At 39.8% G+C, this 18719-nt stretch overlaps 3 protein-coding genes across 6 annotated transcripts; all 3 read left to right on the top strand.

Annotated features, from left to right (window-relative positions):
• Nucleotides 1-986: 986 nt before the first annotated feature.
• LOC116261792 (vesicle-associated membrane protein 724-like) lies at nucleotides 987-6283 on the top strand. Its single transcript, XM_031640648.2, has 5 exons — nucleotides 987-1395; nucleotides 4297-4438; nucleotides 4533-4653; nucleotides 5674-5736; nucleotides 5829-6283. The coding sequence occupies exons 1-5, from the start codon at nucleotides 1206-1208 to the stop codon at nucleotides 5976-5978; spliced, it is 666 nt and encodes a 221-aa protein (XP_031496508.1). The 5' UTR covers nucleotides 987-1205; the 3' UTR covers nucleotides 5979-6283.
• Nucleotides 6284-8699: 2416 nt separating this feature from the next.
• Nucleotides 8700-10468, top strand: LOC116262938 (desiccation-related protein PCC13-62-like). The gene is made up of 3 exons (XM_031642479.2): nucleotides 8700-9210; nucleotides 9309-9534; nucleotides 9811-10468. The coding sequence occupies exons 1-3, from the start codon at nucleotides 8867-8869 to the stop codon at nucleotides 10186-10188; spliced, it is 948 nt and encodes a 315-aa protein (XP_031498339.1). The 5' UTR covers nucleotides 8700-8866; the 3' UTR covers nucleotides 10189-10468.
• Nucleotides 10469-11837: 1369 nt separating this feature from the next.
• Nucleotides 11838-18043, top strand: LOC116261801 (uncharacterized). 4 transcript variants are annotated; one of them, XM_031640671.2, is made up of 7 exons: nucleotides 11838-12166; nucleotides 12407-12445; nucleotides 12543-12587; nucleotides 12706-12759; nucleotides 16775-16828; nucleotides 16900-16971; nucleotides 17573-18043. In XM_031640671.2, the coding sequence occupies exons 1-7, from the start codon at nucleotides 12008-12010 to the stop codon at nucleotides 17621-17623; spliced, it is 474 nt and encodes a 157-aa protein (XP_031496531.1). In that variant the 5' UTR covers nucleotides 11838-12007; the 3' UTR covers nucleotides 17624-18043. The 4 variants fall into 4 exon arrangements, with proteins under 4 accessions (XP_031496531.1, XP_031496529.1, XP_031496533.1 ...); XM_031640669.2 differs by having other exon boundaries at nucleotides 11841-12166; nucleotides 12534-12587; XM_031640673.2 differs by having other exon boundaries at nucleotides 11844-12166; nucleotides 12410-12445.
• Nucleotides 18044-18719: the final 676 nt, after the last annotated feature.

Below are 18719 nucleotides of genomic sequence, written 5' to 3'. Positions count from 1 at the left end.
AAAAAGAAAAAGAAAAAGAGATTTAGATGTTATGAGCGTCTGCTCGTCCAAATGTGCCTAAAAAGAATGTACATCCCACCAAAACAGGTTGTGTGGAGAGATATTTTGAAAGAGATCGTCTTAGTTCTAGGTCAAGCACCACAAGTATCCTATCTAAACCACCACCTACCTATACAGGATGCATGTGGATAGTACAAACTCCAACAACAACCACTAAGCCTATGAAGCAACCACGTTGGAGTCTTGTCTTGTAGCAATCGGGTCTTAACTCTCAAATCCACAAAGATTGCTAGTGGCTTCTAGAAATGAGTCCAAATATCCGTCTTGTTCTTTTGGTTTTTTTGGTCTACATGACTTCACGTTTTGGTAAAGAATGTAAGCTCCAAAAGCTAAACTCCAGGCTTCAAGTATACCTGCTCAGCAAGGCATGACGTCAATATTTGGTTCAGTTTTTTGCACATTATCTTTAAAATTTTGTTTTGTTTTTTTTGCTCTTTTATTTAGAAAAACAGACCCTTGATTTGGCCTACTTAAAAAAAAAATTCTAGAACAACTCAAGCGCAAATCTTATTAAAAGGAAAACTAAAGCATATGATTACCCATCAAATTGATAATCAAATTCCTTGATTAGCAAGCACTCGAAGTTGGGAGTTGACACGACTGAGTTTCTCTTCTTTCCCTCGGACCTATCTTCTTGTCGATTGAGAAAAAGTGGCCCAAACCCCAGTGATCCGCATCAGCGTCCTCAAGTCTGTAGCCTCTATACTTGACATCCACGTAAAGCCGCAACAGAAAAAAATTGATCATAGGCGTTGCACCCACTAAACAATTGGCCGGACTCATCTTGACCGTTGGATCACTCGAAATTGTAACAAAAGATTTCATCGCAACGGTCATGATGACCCTTCACGCGTTCATACGGACGACCTTGATGACACCTGGGAGACGGAATCTGGAAAGAATAAAATAGGAGCCGAAATGCGCCGCTCAGAGAGAGAGAAAGAAAGAAAGGGAGGAATAGAGAGGAATCCCTGATGACACTGGCTGACTAGCCGTTCTTAGCTCCTTCTTGCTGTCTCACGTTGCTGGTGTGTGATCGGAAGAGATCTGCCCCCTTCATTCTCATTTCCTTGTTAAGTCTCTTGAATCTTCTCACTGAGCAATTCTTGGTGGGCTTTGGGGAGGTGAGTGGTGGGGAGGAAACGATGGTTCAGGAGTCGTTCATCTTCAGCTTTGTGGCGAGAGGGACGATGATTCTGGCTGAGTACACGGAGTTCACCGGCAACTTTCCTGCCATTGCCTCTCAGTGTCTGCAGAAGATCCCGTCTTCCAACAGCAAGTTCACTTTCAACTGTGATCACCATACCTTCAATTTCATCGTCGAAGATGGTTACGGTAACTCCTGACAACTCCTTTTGTTTTAGTGGGCATTGTTCTCTTCCGTAGACATTCTCCCTAGAGACCATTCTCTTGAAGCGGGGTTTCGAGATGTGATTGATCGTCGATTCCGTTTTTGGTGTTTGCCGGCTTCAAATGGGTTTTCCCAATGTGTTTGCTTGTAATTTGTTCTGTTTGTTCAGATGGATTATGTGAGAATGTAGGTTTGCCGACTCAGGCTTCGATTCTTTCTACTTATGCTGGTTATGCGACCTCGTTCAGGAGCTACAATGAGTGTTAGTTTCTTTTGGTTGGTGGACATTGAGATGCTGTTCTTTAGTATGACTAGGAAACCTTCTGGTGGTTAGTCGTAGTTCAGAAATTAGGAGTCGATCCGTTAACGACTGCAGCAAAATTGTCTGCCCAATTTGTAAAATTGCATTGTCGATACATCTTTCTACGTTTCTTCTTTCCTCCATTACATGTCGCAGGTTATTTTGATTTTCTTACCAAAAGGACGTTTCTAGTTTAAGAGGCGTGTGATGTGAGGTCTATGAACCGAGAACTTTTGAGCCAACATTTTTATTCAAGGTGCCATAGAGTTTTGTAAGACAATATTTTTAACCCGGTAATGGACCGCCTGGGGTTTCGTTCACATTAGGATCCTGAGTTTTAATAAAACTTCTACCATTCTCCGCGAGGAAACTAAGACTTCTAAATTACACCAACTTCAAATCTGTTTTCACACTTGTAAAAACAGAGGAAGTGCTCGGTAATTGCAACCTCTTGAAGGCCTACGTTGCAAGAAATGGAATTCTTTGTATTGCCAAACTACGTAGAGGCTGCACGTTGCTTGTTTAGGATATTTTTCGTCAGACTTTTTGTTTTGTCTCCCTCTACCACAATGTGGAAGAAAGCACTATTACTGTCCTATGTTCCACCGCATCTAATCAGCTTCCAGAAATGGCCGCCGTCTTCCTTTGTATAAATTCATGGCAAGGTCAGCATACTGCATAGTTCAATGGTAGCATACAGGTGAACTTCCAAATGTACCAAATCCTGTGCATTGACTATAGAATTACAAGAATTCTATGCAAACAGTACAATAGAAGTAGTCAGTCAACAACAAAAGAAATAAAGCCAAGATATGAAACAGAGTGATTTTACTAAGCATGTTTAAGCTTGTTATGATCCTACAAGGAATTGTCAATTAGGAACCGATGCATTTTTCAAACTGCTTGAGGTTCATGTACAGTTCAAACATCAACAGACATTGCAGTTCAGACGAACTTCTGCATTTGGGGAAGCAATGCTCTATAGTCTGTAGGCATGGATTCGTGATCTTTTATTCTTCATGGGACATGGCAGACTATATTCAGATGTCTACCATGTAACATTTGCTAATAAAGTTTTACTCATGTGGCTAGAGGTTTTTCTACTTGCATTTCTCTGTATTGTATGGCTGGTGTATTCCGTGAATTAAGCCACGGTCCCCTGTTACTGCACCCTACTTCATTTGATGCTTTGAATAATGCTTTCATTTTTTTTCCTCAACTGAAAATGGAAAAATACTAAATATTTCAGTATTTTAATCAAGAAAATATAAGCATTTCTTCCTGGATGAAGTATTTCAGTTTAAAGGACAATGATTGTCAAGGTTTACCTGAAATGTTGAAATATTTATATTGCTGAACTGATAACGTCTGTTTGTATCTTACTGGTAAACTGACATGTTCTGTTCCTGGTACATGCTAGGCTACTACAGTTAAGTCAAAATTTGGCCTACCAATGAGTTTGTAGATCTATTTGGGGGACACACCTCGCACCAAAAATCATGTGCCTGTCTATGATCTCCTCCAAATGCATCCAGTTGATCTTGTAATTTGTAAATAATTAGGGCCACCTTTTTCTGTTCGTATTGGTACAAATTTACAGAAGGATCTCTGCTGGATATGAGTTGAACCTTCAGAGTAGGCTAGGTAGTTGTTTTTCTCTAGCTCTTGTGAAGTGGATGTTTCAGCATTTAAGCCGATAAGTAAAAGAAGTGGATTAGCTAGACATGAAACAGTCACGTGTGCATGTTGATCGCCTCCAAGCACTTGGGGCTTCAGCCGAGGAAACCATCGTGCCATGTAAATGTGTTCAGAAATTAATAAGTTATTTTGCCCCCTCTATCTCTGATTGTCTATCTTTAGGTAATGCACCGTTTCCATTATATCATGATTTTAGCACTGAGCCTTCAACAAGTATAAAATGTCATTTGTCAAGTTCAATGGGGCATGACATTCTTGGTTCTGGTGAGTTGTTTGAAAAGTTGTGATGGTCAGGTTGCTGAAATTGTGCAGACGGGCCACGTTGAAGGAGCTCAGACCTACTGGGATCTGGGATTAGCGTATAGGCATGGGTTTTACCTTTCAAATTTACTAGGTGTGCCCTTTGTGGGGTAATTTGATATTTTAAAGTTCAGAATTAGCCTGTAGTTGAATTATCCCTTTTCTCCATGAACTTATGGACTTCATCAATTGCAGTAAGTGTATTTGTTCATAGCTCTCTTATAGTAGGTTGACTGTGGAGTAGGTTTGTTCCCTTTTTCTTGTGAACCTGATAAATTATTTGCCTTTCTTGTTGACCCCTAAATGTTCCTCTAATAAGCCTGGGTTCTTTTTCTGTACATTCACATGCTTCGTTCACACCAAATAAGTAGGAGTAAACCATAAATAATAGTATGGCTTCAATTTTTCATAAGGAAAATTTGTGAAACTCAGCTACAGAAATATCAACTGTTGTGGACATGATACAGTAACAAATTTGGTTTCTTTGCTCAAATCAGAATTGACTTGATACAATTCAGAAGATGAAAGATAAAAGCAACCTAACTTCACATTCTGCAATAATTTGTTTTATTATTGATTTTTGCAGCATATTGTGTTGTTGCAAAAGAATCTGCTGGAAAACAATTGTCCATAGCTTTTCTGGAGCGCATAAAGGCAGAGTTTAAGAAGAGATATGGAGGTGGGAAAGCTGATACCGCCATAGCAAAAAGTCTAAACAAAGAATTTGGGTATGGTTTTCATAAACCAATTCACGTTCCCAAATGAGGTGTTTCTTCATTCATGTTGTCCGCGACTAACGTAGATATTGCATTATGTTGGCAGCCCAATAATGAAAGAGAACATGCAGTATGTAATTGATCATGCTGAGGAGATTGCAAAACTTGTGAAAGTTAAGGGTCAAGTATCTGAAGTTAAAAACATTATGATGGAGAACATAGATAAGGTACTCTTTGGTGTTTGCACAGTTCAGTGAGATTAGTTTCTCTATTCTGAAATTCTCCTAGCAGGCTTCCACAATTGTGGAAGGTACACAAATAAAGTGCTGCAGCTTTGTGATGTTAGATAGCATATAATATACACGTATTTGCAATGTTAGATGGTTAATTATTTTTCTCCTGAGTAGTCTTGTTCCAGCTCCTAGCATATACTGCTCCATAAGCTTCATTTATTTTATAATAAAAAAAAGAAAAAAAGATAGTCTTCATTTTTCACTAAGTGCATGTTTTGTCTTCCTTTTATAAATACAATAGTTTTGCTTTTGACAGAGAATAAAGAATCATAGAGAAGAGAACCATTTAGATCATGGAATTTCTTGTCATGTTAATTCAATATCACATAATCATTTTTCTGCAACCACATCTCTCAGAAAAGTGCCATCTATTGAACTGTCAACGGCACATTCTCTTCTATCTGGTAAGTCTCAGAAAGTCTTGTTTCTGGATTAGCTTCTAAATTCAACCACTCAAATAATTGGCTTGTATACCAAGTACTCCTGAAAATAAAAGTGGTTACTTTAAGCTGAACAGAATCTTTAAGTATTTGTACAAATGGTTCCAAATTTGAAGGTTATGTTAAAAACAGTTTGGCTGCACAATGCAGTGAATGCTCCAGCTTCTTTTCTGATTCCTTGGATAACTCATCTTGGGCTTATTCAGGTGCTATAGTAATCTCTTCTAGAGACTGTAGAGTGGACTGTGAGTGCTTGGTAAAGATTGCACCGTACTTTCTGAAATCTAATCCGAATTATTCACATATAGATACAGAATGGATAAAAAAAAACTTTTGAGCTATATGTACTTGCACTTTGGAATATTCTCAATCAACATGTGTCATGTAACCTATCTACATCTTGAACACTGAAGCTTATTGTCTCTGCATATGATGGAAAGCTTTTTTGGTTGTCGATAGTTTCTCATACTACAATGAAAATATTCAATGACAGTAACTTTAAGAACGATTTCAGGTTATGGACAGGCAAGAGAAGCTTGATGTGCTATCTGAGAAGACGGAAAATCTACGGTCACAGGTTATTCTTTTTCACATTTTTTCATTTAGATGAATCACTCTTTAGCTGCTTTCCTTATTTTCTGATTGGTATCTCATTTACAACTACTTCAGGCACAAAGATTTCAGAAACAAGGAGTGCAAATTCGACGTAAAATGTGGTTCGAGAACATGAAAATAAAGCTGGTTATCTTGGGAATCCTCTTGCTTCTGGTACTCATAGTGTGGGTTTCTGTGTGTCAAGGTTTCAAGTGTACCAATTAGTATTCTCCGAGGGCTTAGACTACAAAGCAGATTCTTATTCCCATGCTTCAACAGAGATGAAGATGGCATTCTACCAAAGTCCGGGAAGTTTTTGGGCCTACCAAATAAAGTCCTAGCAACATATTGGTACGCATGTTCTTTTATACGAATGCAGAAGCATTTACCCTGTTAACTAGCAACCTTTAGAAACGTGGGAAGCAAGTTCCCAAATTAGGTTCCGGTTGTTTGTGGCTGGTTCAGAGTTTGTATGTGATGTTATATATAGGGAAAATGAAACAGATGGGTGTTCAGGGATGCTTGTTTAACTGTATCTTCCGATGGTGTTCCTGGGATTTGTCCTCTAGAAAAAACAAAAAAAGAAAAGGTTAAAAGGTATCACAAAATTTTCATTTTGCAAGTTTTCCGCAAGAAGATACTCCACCATGGAATGATGCTAGTTCCTGAATGTCGAGACTTTGGCCATCGAGTCTTCTTGTTCGACTCTGCTCACACCAAGTTTTGAAGCCAGAACAGGCTTGGCAGGCTGTCATGTAACAGAAACTTAAATGTCAAGCCCTACTTTGGAAGCGCTGAGCTTTAAGCCTTCCGTAGGCTTTGCCGAATTTTTGGAGACTATTATGCATAGATCCGGGTTGATATCCAATTTTGACCAGGATGCGTCATCTGTGCAAGCCAAAATGCATATCAAAATAATGGCCCCATGGCACTAGATATTTTTCTGTCACGATCCGAACCAAATGCTTTGTGATAGGTCTTTTTGAGAAAAACGTCGGGTTGAGACTGCCTCTTTTTTTAAGACCTGTTTGTTTCATTGTAGATTTGAGATTTGTGGTGATGTGAGATCTATGGATTTAAGGTCAGACAGACTTCTTCTTCATTCAACGTTAAATTTATGGTTTTTAACGAATAACAGATATTTAAAATTCATGCTACTGAGTACTGAGATCTTCAGGTCTCTTAAAACACACACTTTTATGCGGCCTCGGATGTAAGATTTGAGGTTATCAAACACAACCTCAAAGTTTAGTTTAGGATTTTGTTAGGGTCTGGGTATAAATGATAATATGTCAGGGCCTGGGTATATCATAACATGCTCCAACCCAAAGGGTCATGGGAAATGCGGGGTAGTCAGTCCAAGGTCACTCCAGTCAGTCCTATGTTATGTTCCTTGAGGGTTTTTTTTTTTTTTTTTTTTATAAAAATAGCAGACTTTGTTTTTAAACAAAGATCGATTGCAAGAAATTGATGCATTTGTTGAGCCATTGAGAGAGAGGACACCTGTATGGTGTGTATTCAACTAATTAGTCCTTTTCGGCGCCATTGAACGGCGTTGGCTATTTCCGTTTCAGTACTTTGTCAACCACCGTAATAAAAGGGTACTGCGTCACCTAACATTAGAAATAAAGGGTTAAGTCGAAAAGAAGATAGCGAAACGCAAGGCATCAAGTATCCAGAAATTGCACGCAAGCAAAACATTTAGGCCTGAGCGTTACAATTAATCCTAAGGGAATACAAGGACATGGATGAGGCAGCTTTTTATTTACAAGTCTAATCATCATTTAAGCTTAATAATTGATTCACTCTCATTTTTCTAAGCACTTTTAAGGCCAGTTTTTACGGCACGAATGGCAGTTTCATGAAGGTTTGTAATTCTGTATCTTACCTACAGGTTAGGTTCTTCTAGGTGGAGCCAGTGGGGTCCCTTAGGGTCCCCGACATTTAAAAGAATTTTTTTTTTAAAAAAAAAGTTTAATTTGGCCGTTGTGAGAGGAGTTTTGAAAGCTACAATAAACCTGCCGTGAAAAAAAAAAAAATTTGCTCCCCACGCCAAAAAAACACAAGACGACCCTGGGAATAATTCTGCAATTAAGCTATTTATCTAGGCTGACGACTGGAGAGAAGGAAAAGACATAAGGATAGCTAAACCAAGCTAATGCCACAGGCTTCGATCTTGTAAATTACGAAGCCCGAGCAACAATTCGAAAGTAGAATATGCTGAAGGCCTCACGCTTTGCCAATTCCAACTACCCATGCGATTTGCCATGCGACCTACTACTCCCCCCCCCTTCTTCCATCTACCCGCAAACTTCTTCCCATATGGCCATTAGGTTCCGGGCAAGCGTAGACAGATGCCTAACCAGTCGCTGTAAGGCAAAGCCTGCATATATATAGAAACAAAATTATAGCGCTCCGATTTCTAGCCAAAATGGATTTTACCTTTGCGTTACCAGAAACTTACTTGGTGCAGACACATTGCATATGTGATTTTCCCCTCCATTTTACACAAATCTTCTCTCCTTCAGATGTATCCTCAAGCTCTCTCCCTCTCTCTCTCTCTCAAAGCCGTCCCTCCCAATAGTTGAGGTCTGCCTCTTGGAGGGCCTGCTAAACTTGGGGTTTCCTTGGGGAGCGAGAAAAGCCAAAATCCTTTAAGTAATTTAGCCTTCGACAACAACTGCGGACCCCAGATGAAGCTTTCTTACCTCACAAGCAAGGTTCCTCTGTTCATGGACAGGAGCTGCTGCGACAAGCTCCGTCTGCACGTCTTGTAACGTGCATGACATGACGTATGGCTGTAGTAGAGGTAGTTGAGCAGGAGGCTGTCTACAGTCTACGTCCCTCTCTCTCTCTCTCTCTCTCTGTTTCTTTCCTTTTTTTTTTTTTTTCTTTCAATTTCAATTTCAATTCCAATTCCATTGCTGATGTTGGAAGAGCAGTTCTTGGCTCGACTTTCCATTGAATCTGGGTAAGGGCATTGCACCTACACCCGTAAGCATAATTTAGTCGGTGGATTGGTGAGAATGGTGCGTTCTCTTCCTATAAATATGGCCCGGCCATCAGCTTAAGACTGCACTCATCGACATCGTCCCCCGGCCCTTGTGAAGAAAATGGCTGTACCGTCCTTCTTCCTTCTGATCTCCATCCTTTCCGCTCTCCTCATGCCTCTCTCCGGCCTGCAAAACGTATCGAGCTCTACTTGCATGCCTGCACCACCTGCAGACAGGCTGCCGGTGTACCCCAGCGACCTGCCAAGGATTCAGTTCGCTCTTAACTTGGAGCACCTCGAGGCAGCCTTCTTCTGCTATGGTGCTTTGGGCCATGGGCTGGACGTGCTTGCACCAGAACTGGTCATGGGGGGACCCCCAAGCATCGGCGCCATGAAGGCCAACCTCAACCCTCTCGTCGAGGACATCATTGAACAGTTCTGCTATCAGGAGATAGCTCACATTAGGTCTCTCTCTCCTTCCCCTTTGATCGCATTCGCATGATAGATATAGACGCTTAATTAAATGTTGTTCCTTTTCTGTTGCTTCTTGATTTCAATTTCAGGGTGATTACGGAGACGGTTGGTCCGTTCCCTCGGCCATTAATGGATCTGAGCGTAAAGAATTTTGCGCACATAACGAACGTGGCACTCGGGCGCGAACTCAACCCTCCATTTGATCCTTACGCCAACACCGTCAATTTCCTAATCGCCACTTACTGGTTGCCTTACATGGGACTCACCGCTTACGTGGGCACCGACCCCAACCTCTTGGGTTACTGGTCCCATCGGGTAAGACAGCCACTCACCGAGAGGCATTTGATATATCAATATATATATATAAAAAAATGGCATCAACCAATATCTAAATAAGAGAAATTTATTGGGTACTTGAACACACACATGTGGCTCTTTATATATCTACATATAATTCGGTTGCTTGATCTTTGGAGTGGCTATGCATGCATAGCTCTCGCTCTTGATCTTTCAACCATAAATCATCTCTCCTTCTCTGTGAAAACAGAAATAAATTGAACTCATTTATATTTGCTGGAAAACATTGGTCAGCTGGTGAGCGGGCTCTTAGGCGTGGAAGCGGGGCAGGACGCCATAGACCGAGGGCTGCTGTACCAAATGAAGGAGGAAAAGGTCGAGCCCTACAACATCACGGTGGCGGAGTTCACGAATCACATCTCCATCCTGAGGAACTGCCTCGGCGGTTGCGGCATCAAGGATGAGGGCCTGATCGTCCCGCTCGAGCTTGGCTCGGAGAACAAGACTTGCGGCAATATCCTCTCCGCGGACGTGAACTCGCTCTCCTACGCGCGCACCGCCGCCGAAACCCTGAGGGTCATCTACTCCACCGGCGATGAGCATGTGCCCGGCGGCTTCTTACCCAAAGGTGGCAACGGCGAGATAGCACGATCCTATCTACATCACCACTAGATCGATCGGCGACGTGCTCCTCTACCTAGCAATTAGTTCGCTCTCCCCACGACGCTGCTGGTTGCAATGCATGCATCCTATATCTGTTTGTCGTATAGTAAGCGAATAAAGCGATGGTCTCTGTGATTGTTGTGAGTCCACCTACTGTCGGTTTAGTTGTAGTTTGCGTGGACCTCACCTCACTATGCTTATGTTTCTCTAATATGAATGAAAGACAAAGACGGAAATCAATGGAAGAAATACTAATAATAAAAAGTGTGCTTTGATTTGCCATATAAACTGCCCGAATCTTTTACTTTTTTTGTTCCACGCTTCGAAAATTAAAGTTGTAATTACTTCCTTTAACTTGACGTAGAACCAATCACAGCCCCAAACCTGGCAGATGCTGGCCTCTCTTTTTTTTTTCTTTTTCTTGCACTAAATTAACTTAATTCCTCAAAGTTGCCTATGGAGCCGACGGTGCATGCAGGAAAAAAAAAAAATGGGGGATGGACTCCGCTTGGTTCCTACAAGGTCAGCATCTGCCAAGTCGGAGGCAGCCCCACTCCTTCTTCAGCCTGATGGTTGAGATAAGAAATGCAGTTCACTTTGGCCGAGGAATATCATCATAATTTCACACTAAATTCTTTCTATCAGAACTAAGCATTTATCCCTCTGATGATATCAGCTCTTTCGACAGTCAAAGCTTTTCTTGCCTCACATAACTGCGTCTTCTTCATCCTTGGGTGTAGAACAAATTAAAGAGGGTGTATGTATTGTTGAATCCAAGACCGACATCTCAGGTTATGGTGCGCAAGAAATCATAGCTCATGATGTGGTGGTGGATTGAGTCGACCAACCAATCGGAACACCTACTTCTAATTCTAATTCTGCACCATTTATAAGGGAAAGAAGAAGAACGCCATCTCCAGTTCTGCCTGCCAAACACCAACACCAACTATGCTGATCAGATCTCAACTCTTTTATTCCCCCTTTCCAAGCTTAGGCTTCCGGTTTGCAGGTCCAAAGACGGTGAAGCCAAGTACCTCCTAAATGCGAGGAGGAGGAACGAACCTTAGGATGATCATACTGGTTTTCATGGGCCCAGCTCCACCCCTCTTGTACAGAGGTTGGCTCAACAAACAAGGTTAAAGTCTACAACAAACAAGGTGAAGTCGACAGTGCCACTGGTTAGGGCCACTCTATAGAAATCAACTAAAAATTCTCTCAATCTTGGAGTTGGTGGCATTACGAACACTGCATAGCTAGGACTATCCCCATGCAGTTGACAACTACTTTCAATTGTAGGTTCAACAAAATAATTGTACACGAGCCTATATTAGTTTTTACTTCTTAATTCTGTCGGTGCCCATCAACCTATATTAGTTTTTACTTCTTAATTCTGTCGGTGCGGTATTAGTCTTTTGCCCATACGCGTTTATATGTTCTTATTTTTAATATAAATCAACTTAATGATTTATATTATTTCTTAATTTTAAAAATAGAAAATAACACGATACAAGCAATTCAATACGAAAAGATACATATTGATCAATACGCAACATGCTTGGATGCTGACATTAACAATAAGAAGACTGCTTTTCAGGTCAGAACTTTTAGTCTTGCAAAAGTTTGGCCTTGAATAAAGCAGCCGCTTAGGACCTGCACTTCACATAGTTTGTGACACACCATACGCGGATTCAGAATTGTAATGCCGTTGCCATCTGCAATGTAAAGGCCTTCTCCAATTTTGAAGTGTCGTCCTCGCGCCATCCTCGTGATTTCACGACCCAACTATTTAGTTGTTTATTTATTAATTTGAACGAGGAGTAATAGGTGAATGCATAACCGGGAACCTGTTCTGAGCTTACTTAGCAGTCCCTTACTCTGGTTCACCTCTCTCTCTCTCTCGCCCCGGCGTCTGATGGATTCATCCCCAATGGCGGAGACAGATGCTTCCGCGGCACCTCCTTCTGTATCGGCTCCTTCCTCCTCTTCGGTAAATCCACCGCCACCATCATGTCTCTCTCTCTCTCTCTCTCCCTGTGAAACCCTAATTCTTCGGTAACTCCACCACCGCCATCATCTCTCTTTCTCTCTCTGTGTCTCTCTGAAACCCTAATTCTTCCAGTTCCGCAGATGGGTGTGTGAAGAACACTAATGTTTTAGTTCCAACTTCTTGTTGCTGTTTTGCCTTCTTAAGTTTTACTTTAATGCTCATTCTTTGTTCCCCATTTAGCAGAAGGAGAATTTGGCGCCTCTTACCTCAAGGATAGCGGTATGCCTCGCCCATTCGTGCCTTTTTGCTTTTTCACTTTATACAATCGAGTTTTCTCTCCGTTACCTTCATTATTTTTCCCATTAAGGAGCTGAAGGAGTCAAAGGCGGATCTGTTGGGTCGGATTCAAGGTTTAAAAAAGGTATAAAGTTTCCATCTCATTAATCGTTGCTCGGAGACTGTCGAGGAAGCCCCTATTTGGATTTCCCTTTCTCCTCTTCCTCCCAACTTGGAAAAGCTTATTTTGTGGTGGCATCCAGGATTTGCAGGATTGGAGGTCGAAGCTCGACACACAAGTTAAAACCTACCGGGAGGTGAGTTTTTATGTTTCACTCTCAATTTCCACTTAGATTGTAAATGCTACAAATTTTTTGTTACCTGTTTGAAGGTTAAGCACATTCGCCCTGCGTAATGCGTACTTTGATGAAGTGAACTGCTTGTCTTATTTCTATGATCTGTGATCGTTTAGCTCTTTGTCATCACAAGTTAGAAATGGCGATGTTTGGGAATGTTAGGAATGCCCAGTTTTTGTTTCCGTAGGATCTAGTCGAAGACAAAGCGTATGATGTCTTCCTTCTTTGGGAGCTAGATCGACTAGAAAAACTCATAAAGAAGGACCACGTAGGTACACTTAAGAGTTGGTGAAAATGACAGAATTTGGAGTTCATTTTGAATTTGGATGATTTCATTTGTATGTTTGCTAAGCCATTGTTTCACTCTCATTTGTATGTTTTGCTTCAACATGGAGAGAGGTGGAATGCGTTTGTTTTATTCTGATATATGAAAATTGTAGGTGGAATTGCTTCGGACAAGAGTACTCAGGGCAAACCGTTGTAAAAGCTGTAGTGTAACGCGTATCGGTAGGGCCGACCTATACGCCATATCATAACTTATCACAAACATCGGGTAGCATATCGTAAAATTATTTTTTTTAATTGAAAAACATATTAAAATTAAAAAAAAAGAGAAAAAATCATAAAAAATCCAGAAAATAAACAGAAATCAGTAAAAGTCAAGAAAAATGTATTCAATATAAAAAAAAAATCATCATACATAAGGAACATTCATGTATGTCAACAACACACTCAAAGATAAGAAATCAGAAATTCAAAATAACATAGTAAGCATCCATCACAATTTTAAACTTGAAAATTTTATAGAATCTTAACAACCAAAAAACCCTCTTTCTCCAAGCTTCCCACCATTCTCACTACGAGAAAATTTTTTCACAGCCTAGTAGGCTCTCCCAAATCGATGAATCCTCAGTGATTTTTGATGAAAATAGACAAAATCTCTCCCTCCCACGTCTCTTGGAATCTTTTGAAACAAGAAAAGGAATAAAGAGGAGTGTTTAAAACTTTAAACTTAAAAACATAATGCAACAAGGGGCTGTCGGGCCCCTTTTTTGCCTTTTTCGCCGTATCGTATGTTACGGGAGTGTGTCGCCCATATCGTACGATCCAGGCGATACGCTTACGATACACGAGCGTATCGTGTATTGTAAGGGTATTGTACGTATCATATGATATGTGTGTGACTGTGTGTATCGTACGATACATATAACATTTAGTCCAGAGAGAAGGTAAATCAATTAAATCATTTGCCTCCTATTCTTTGCGACAATACAAGTATTCAAACATTTTATATTACGCAAATTCTAAACAGGGGTCAACAATGGATCAAATGCCCCTCACAACGGATCAACTAATAACTCTGGAATTCACATTCTGTCGGGGTCCGCGACATACATAAAGGTGGTTATGTGGATGCATCTTAGGTTAAATAGACTGATTGTCATCTTTTAGGTTGATTAATTTAGTTTCCCAATGAATAATTTGAGAACTGTATCTTGATGTGGTCTAGGTAACTGGAACCAATTCCACAAAAAAACCCATTATGGCTTTTCAAGAATCTTCAAGAGAAGGGAATAGCATGGCGATAATAATAATATTGAGAGCACGATGACAATTATGTGGATGAGAAAGGAAGTGCGAACAAAGAAATCTTGTGCTTGCCAGCTAAAGGTCCAAGTGCTTTTCTAGTTGTTGAGCAGGATGACAATTATCTTGAAAGCAAAAGTGTTAATCTCCATTCTGTATGTATCTCGTAATTTTCATGTGCGTGAGATCAGAGAGAAAATGTTGGCAAAGAAATCTTGTGCTTTTGAACCCAAAACGGTTCTAGAAGCTTCTCTGATTGGCACTAGCATTTAAAATTCTTTTGCAAATTTAAGTTCTAGGCTATGTTTTGTAAGTTACGTGCATGGCCATAGGGGTAGCACATGTTTTACTCCAAAAATGTGGCATTCTAAGTAATTGAAAAATTTATTGATGATCGGGTATTTTGTTTTGAAATTTCTGTTCAATAGATGGAAAAGCAGCAAAAAGGGATGATATAATATTGCAATGATTGACATGTTGATTTCCATTCTGGATATATTTGTGAACTCTAAGAATCTGAGAGTGAAGAATGACGTTGTGTTTCCCATCTAAAAGACAAACTCTCAAACTTGGATGGGTTCTTCATCCTAAAGCACTGAATAGCGCTAACTCCCATTTCTTATTGAATTAACCGATCAACTTGCTATCGTACATTTTCGGTTCGGTAATATTCGCAAAAACTTTAGACATAGTTCAGTTTTTTATGAGAACAAATCCTACTACTTCTGGTCTCGGAGTTTCAACACTTGTGGAAAAAAATCAGGGACGTATCGCTCAAATCATTGGTCCAGTACTGGATGTAGCTTTTTCCCCGAGGAAGATGCCTAATATTTACAACTCTTTGGTAGTTAAGGGTCGAGATATCGCAGGTCAGGAAATTAATGTGACTTGTGAGGTACAGCAATTATTAGGAAATAATCGAGTTAGAGCTGTAGCTATGAGTGCTACAGATGGGCTGACGAGAGGAATGGAAGTGATTGACACGGGAGCTCCTCTAAGTGTTCCAGTCGGTGAAGCCACTCTAGGACTGCTTTCGTTGTTGTGGAATAAGAAGCCTTCGTATCTTAATGCATGTATTTGATTTATTCGGAGCTATTAGAGCGGGATCCACTTTTTGGGGAATATGAGTCGAAGCAATAACAAGAATATTTCTAGTGGAACATCTTTCACAATCCCTGGGGAGATGGTTCACTAATAGACCGAGGGATAAGTAATTCGACTCATTCACATAAAGATCATGAATGTTTGGAATCCATATTATGCAAGGAGACATTGCTTTTGCTAATTCTAATGGAAGGGTGATCTCAAATTGGTCTATTTTCGGCATCATATACATAGTTAGCACATTCGGCAAATATGTGATTGGTGGTGTGAAATCCTATCAAAATTCTATTGCCTTCCTAGACAATTGTGGAGTCTTGGAGGTGCATATTAGAATATAAATCATGTTTCTGTGGACTGAGGGCCTTTTTCCTTGGTCAAAGATAAAAAAATATCGGAAATAGTTATGCTTGTTAAATAAAAAGGCAATAGATGGTCTGTTGTAATTTGTGTTTCCTATGCACAAGGATGAGATGTCATCCAAAGAAAATTTCAGAAGTTATAATATCAGAGAATAGCAGTGATATCAGAAATAATATACTATTATCTTGATTCAGTATTTATAATATCACAGAATAGCAATGCTATCAAAGTATCATGCTATTATCTCGATAATTGTGATATTCAATTTTTTTTTTGGTTTGTTTCAGGCATGTGTTTTTCCTGTTTCTTTTTGGTTTCTTCTAACTTGTGCAAATTTTTCTGCTTCTGAGAAAGGCACTAGGAAAACCTATTTTTTAATCCTTTTTATTTATTTTTGTATAATTCATGGTAAAGAAAAGTATATGATTTTTCTGAGGAAACCACTTTGGGGAAAAACGTCCAAGAAGTAGCTTCAAAGAATTAGATTGGTGCCAAGATTGCTGAAGAATTTCTTAGCAAGGTTGCAGGTTTTGATGGAGGATACCATAGAACTATATTCTTATCCGTCAGTTGGAAGATTTCGGGTGGTTCCTTCCTTTGAAAAGTGTAATATTCGTTAAATGAGAGCTCCCATGCTGTTAATATACTTGCTAAATTCTGGCCTTATTTAGATTGTAGTAGCTAGGGAACTAGCGAGGATCTTGGCTTCCTAATGAAATAATAAAGACATAGTAGACATCATAATTTATCTCCACAGTTATGTTATATTCGAAGCTCAAAGCTTTCTGACATGTCTTGATCTTTCTCTGCGCTTGATTCCTAGTTTGTTCTTTCAATATTTTTGTGATTTCATTTTTTGTCGTATTTATCTTATGCCGAGTCCTGGACGCATGGCTCAATTGGAGTGTTTGTCTTTCTTGTGCAGGAACTCACAGACCTGAAGAAGACTCTGATTGTTGAGGTTGAGCAGCTAAAATCGGTGAGAACTAAAGCCATTTGATCTTGAATTTGGGTTAGCCTTGACAAATTATAATAGATCAAACAAAACAGGAATTTCAAGAACTGAGGAATACTTTGCAACAACAGCAAGATGATGTTGCGAACAGTTTAAACAATTTAACGGTATGTTAACCATACTTACACTCTTGAGTCTTGAGTATTTGATCTTCTAGTTTTTTGCCAAATCAATGAAGCCTCTTAGATACTTTAATATTCTGCAGTATGAACACTGACTGTTCTATGTGCTTGTGTTACTGACTGGGTTGAACATGAATGGGCATGTGATTCTCAAGGAGGCACTTCCTATTAGACGATGCTTGCTTTTGTTTCTTTGCAAAAGGATTGTCTACTTTGAATACTTCATGTTATCTTATTTGTTCTTCTTATTGGGTGGGGGTGTGGTATGGATGTTTTTGTCAATCTTCTGAACTCCAACTCCAACTTTCTTCGCCCTTGAATTTGAATAAGAGATGATGAAAGGTGTCCTCACTTTTAGGCCAATAATTTTGGTACTTGGGTGTCAAGAAACTTGATCCAGGGTATGAGGACTGGTATGATAATTGAGTTTCCTGCACTACTATGACAAGGTTTATCTTTCTAGTTACTTTTGAGGTTCTTGACAAGTTTCAGGATTCAGGACATTCACACCTTAAGTTTTTTTGCTTTTCCCTCTTCCTGTTTGCCTATTTCTTTAAAAAAACAGATTTGTCATCCTTTGTTTCAGATGAAGGAAACGCCAGAAGTGGATGCTACAGATAAGGAAGAAAACAAGTAGTTTTATCAAGAGATTTTGTCAGAGTCCAAAGTTTGTTTATCTTTTCCGTGGACAAATTCTGTGGGTCTTATTTGTGTAATTTAAGCAGGAATGAGGAACCTAAACTTCTTTAAACAGCCAAGCAATTTGTAATTGTGGTCTTTCAATGGTTATTGTACGGCCACAATTGGAGAGCAGGTGGTAAGCGTAGAGCTGTGAAGATTGTTTAGTTCCTCTTGCAGGACGCAGAGGTGGGGATCACCCATGGTCTATCTCAGAATCTACATATATTAAACGGCCAGGTCCCTGGAGTGTTTTCTTGTGTTTGTGTAAAATCAGATATCATTGTCTTAATCATCGTGATCACGTTCTGTTCCCAACATACAGAGGTTTATATATATATATATATATATATATATATGGTTAACTGCTTTTGATCTACATAGTTGGAATAGCTACACGAATGTTGCTAAATTAAAGTTGCTTCAATCTAGGGAAGACTGAAATAATCGGCTTTAGATGTTACCAACGCTTAAACCTATTCTGCATTTTCTGGAGTGCCCTGTAAAGTGTCCGCAAAACCTCCCCAATATGAAGGGGTATTAGTAGAAGAAATTGATATGCTAGAATAGGCAATATCCAGTCACTGTGTTGCTCCTACAACCTATTCCGCTTTGATCCATGGAAAAATGTTAGATGGCTGCTCCGCGTGCGTGGACATTCGAGGAATTGCTTGACATAGACAAATGCATTTCAGGTTGTTTTGCTTGTGACGCGCTGTATGCACGTCCCATTTTCTTCTCACCTGTAAAGGTATTCAGGTTGGCAGTCTTCATTCTTTTATTTGTTGAAACAAGAGGTGCGAGTGTTCTCAAAACCAAGTTTTGAACAACTTGCTCGCACAAATAAACTCACCCTTAAGTTTGATGTTCAGATATTCGCTAGACTGGCTGTAATGGAATGGAGAAAAGTTGTGTACGATGCCATCTTATATATACCTTTAAATGTTGAAAAGTTGTGTTCGATGCCGGATTATATATACCTTGATCTCTTTGCTTTCAATATGCTTCTTTAGCATCATTCTCCTTTCTAGAACCATGTTTGTGGTACCTCAACT

This window comes from Nymphaea colorata, chromosome 10 (assembly GCF_008831285.2).
Source record: "Nymphaea colorata isolate Beijing-Zhang1983 chromosome 10, ASM883128v2, whole genome shotgun sequence".
In the NCBI taxonomy this organism is placed as follows: domain Eukaryota; kingdom Viridiplantae; phylum Streptophyta; class Magnoliopsida; order Nymphaeales; family Nymphaeaceae; genus Nymphaea; species Nymphaea colorata.
Note: the sequence above shows the minus strand (reverse complement) of the source record. Positions and strands in the feature narration are given on the sequence as shown.

What these genes read in the sequence shown, in the direction of transcription:
- LOC116261792 (XM_031640648.2), top strand. Translation starts at nt 1,206, where the DNA reads ATGGTTCAGGAGTCGTTCATCTTCAGCTTTGTGGCGAGAGGGACGATG. An exon ending in CATCGTCGAAGATGGTTACG is followed by an intron (nt 1,396 to 4,296) that starts GTAACTCCTGAC and finishes TGATTTTTGCAG; the next exon opens with CATATTGTGTTGTTGCAAAA. An exon ending in AGTCTAAACAAAGAATTTGG is followed by an intron (nt 4,439 to 4,532) that starts GTATGGTTTTCA and finishes TTATGTTGGCAG; the next exon opens with CCCAATAATGAAAGAGAACA.
- LOC116262938 (XM_031642479.2), top strand. Translation starts at nt 8,867, where the DNA reads ATGGCTGTACCGTCCTTCTTCCTTCTGATCTCCATCCTTTCCGCTCTC. An exon ending in CAGGAGATAGCTCACATTAG is followed by an intron (nt 9,211 to 9,308) that starts GTCTCTCTCTCC and finishes TTTCAATTTCAG; the next exon opens with GGTGATTACGGAGACGGTTG. An exon ending in TGGGTTACTGGTCCCATCGG is followed by an intron (nt 9,535 to 9,810) that starts GTAAGACAGCCA and finishes AACATTGGTCAG; the next exon opens with CTGGTGAGCGGGCTCTTAGG.
- LOC116261801 (XM_031640669.2), top strand. Translation starts at nt 12,008, where the DNA reads ATGCATAACCGGGAACCTGTTCTGAGCTTACTTAGCAGTCCCTTACTC. An exon ending in GGATTCAAGGTTTAAAAAAG is followed by an intron (nt 12,588 to 12,705) that starts GTATAAAGTTTC and finishes GGTGGCATCCAG; the next exon opens with GATTTGCAGGATTGGAGGTC. An exon ending in AAGTTAAAACCTACCGGGAG is followed by an intron (nt 12,760 to 16,774) that starts GTGAGTTTTTAT and finishes TTTCTTGTGCAG; the next exon opens with GAACTCACAGACCTGAAGAA.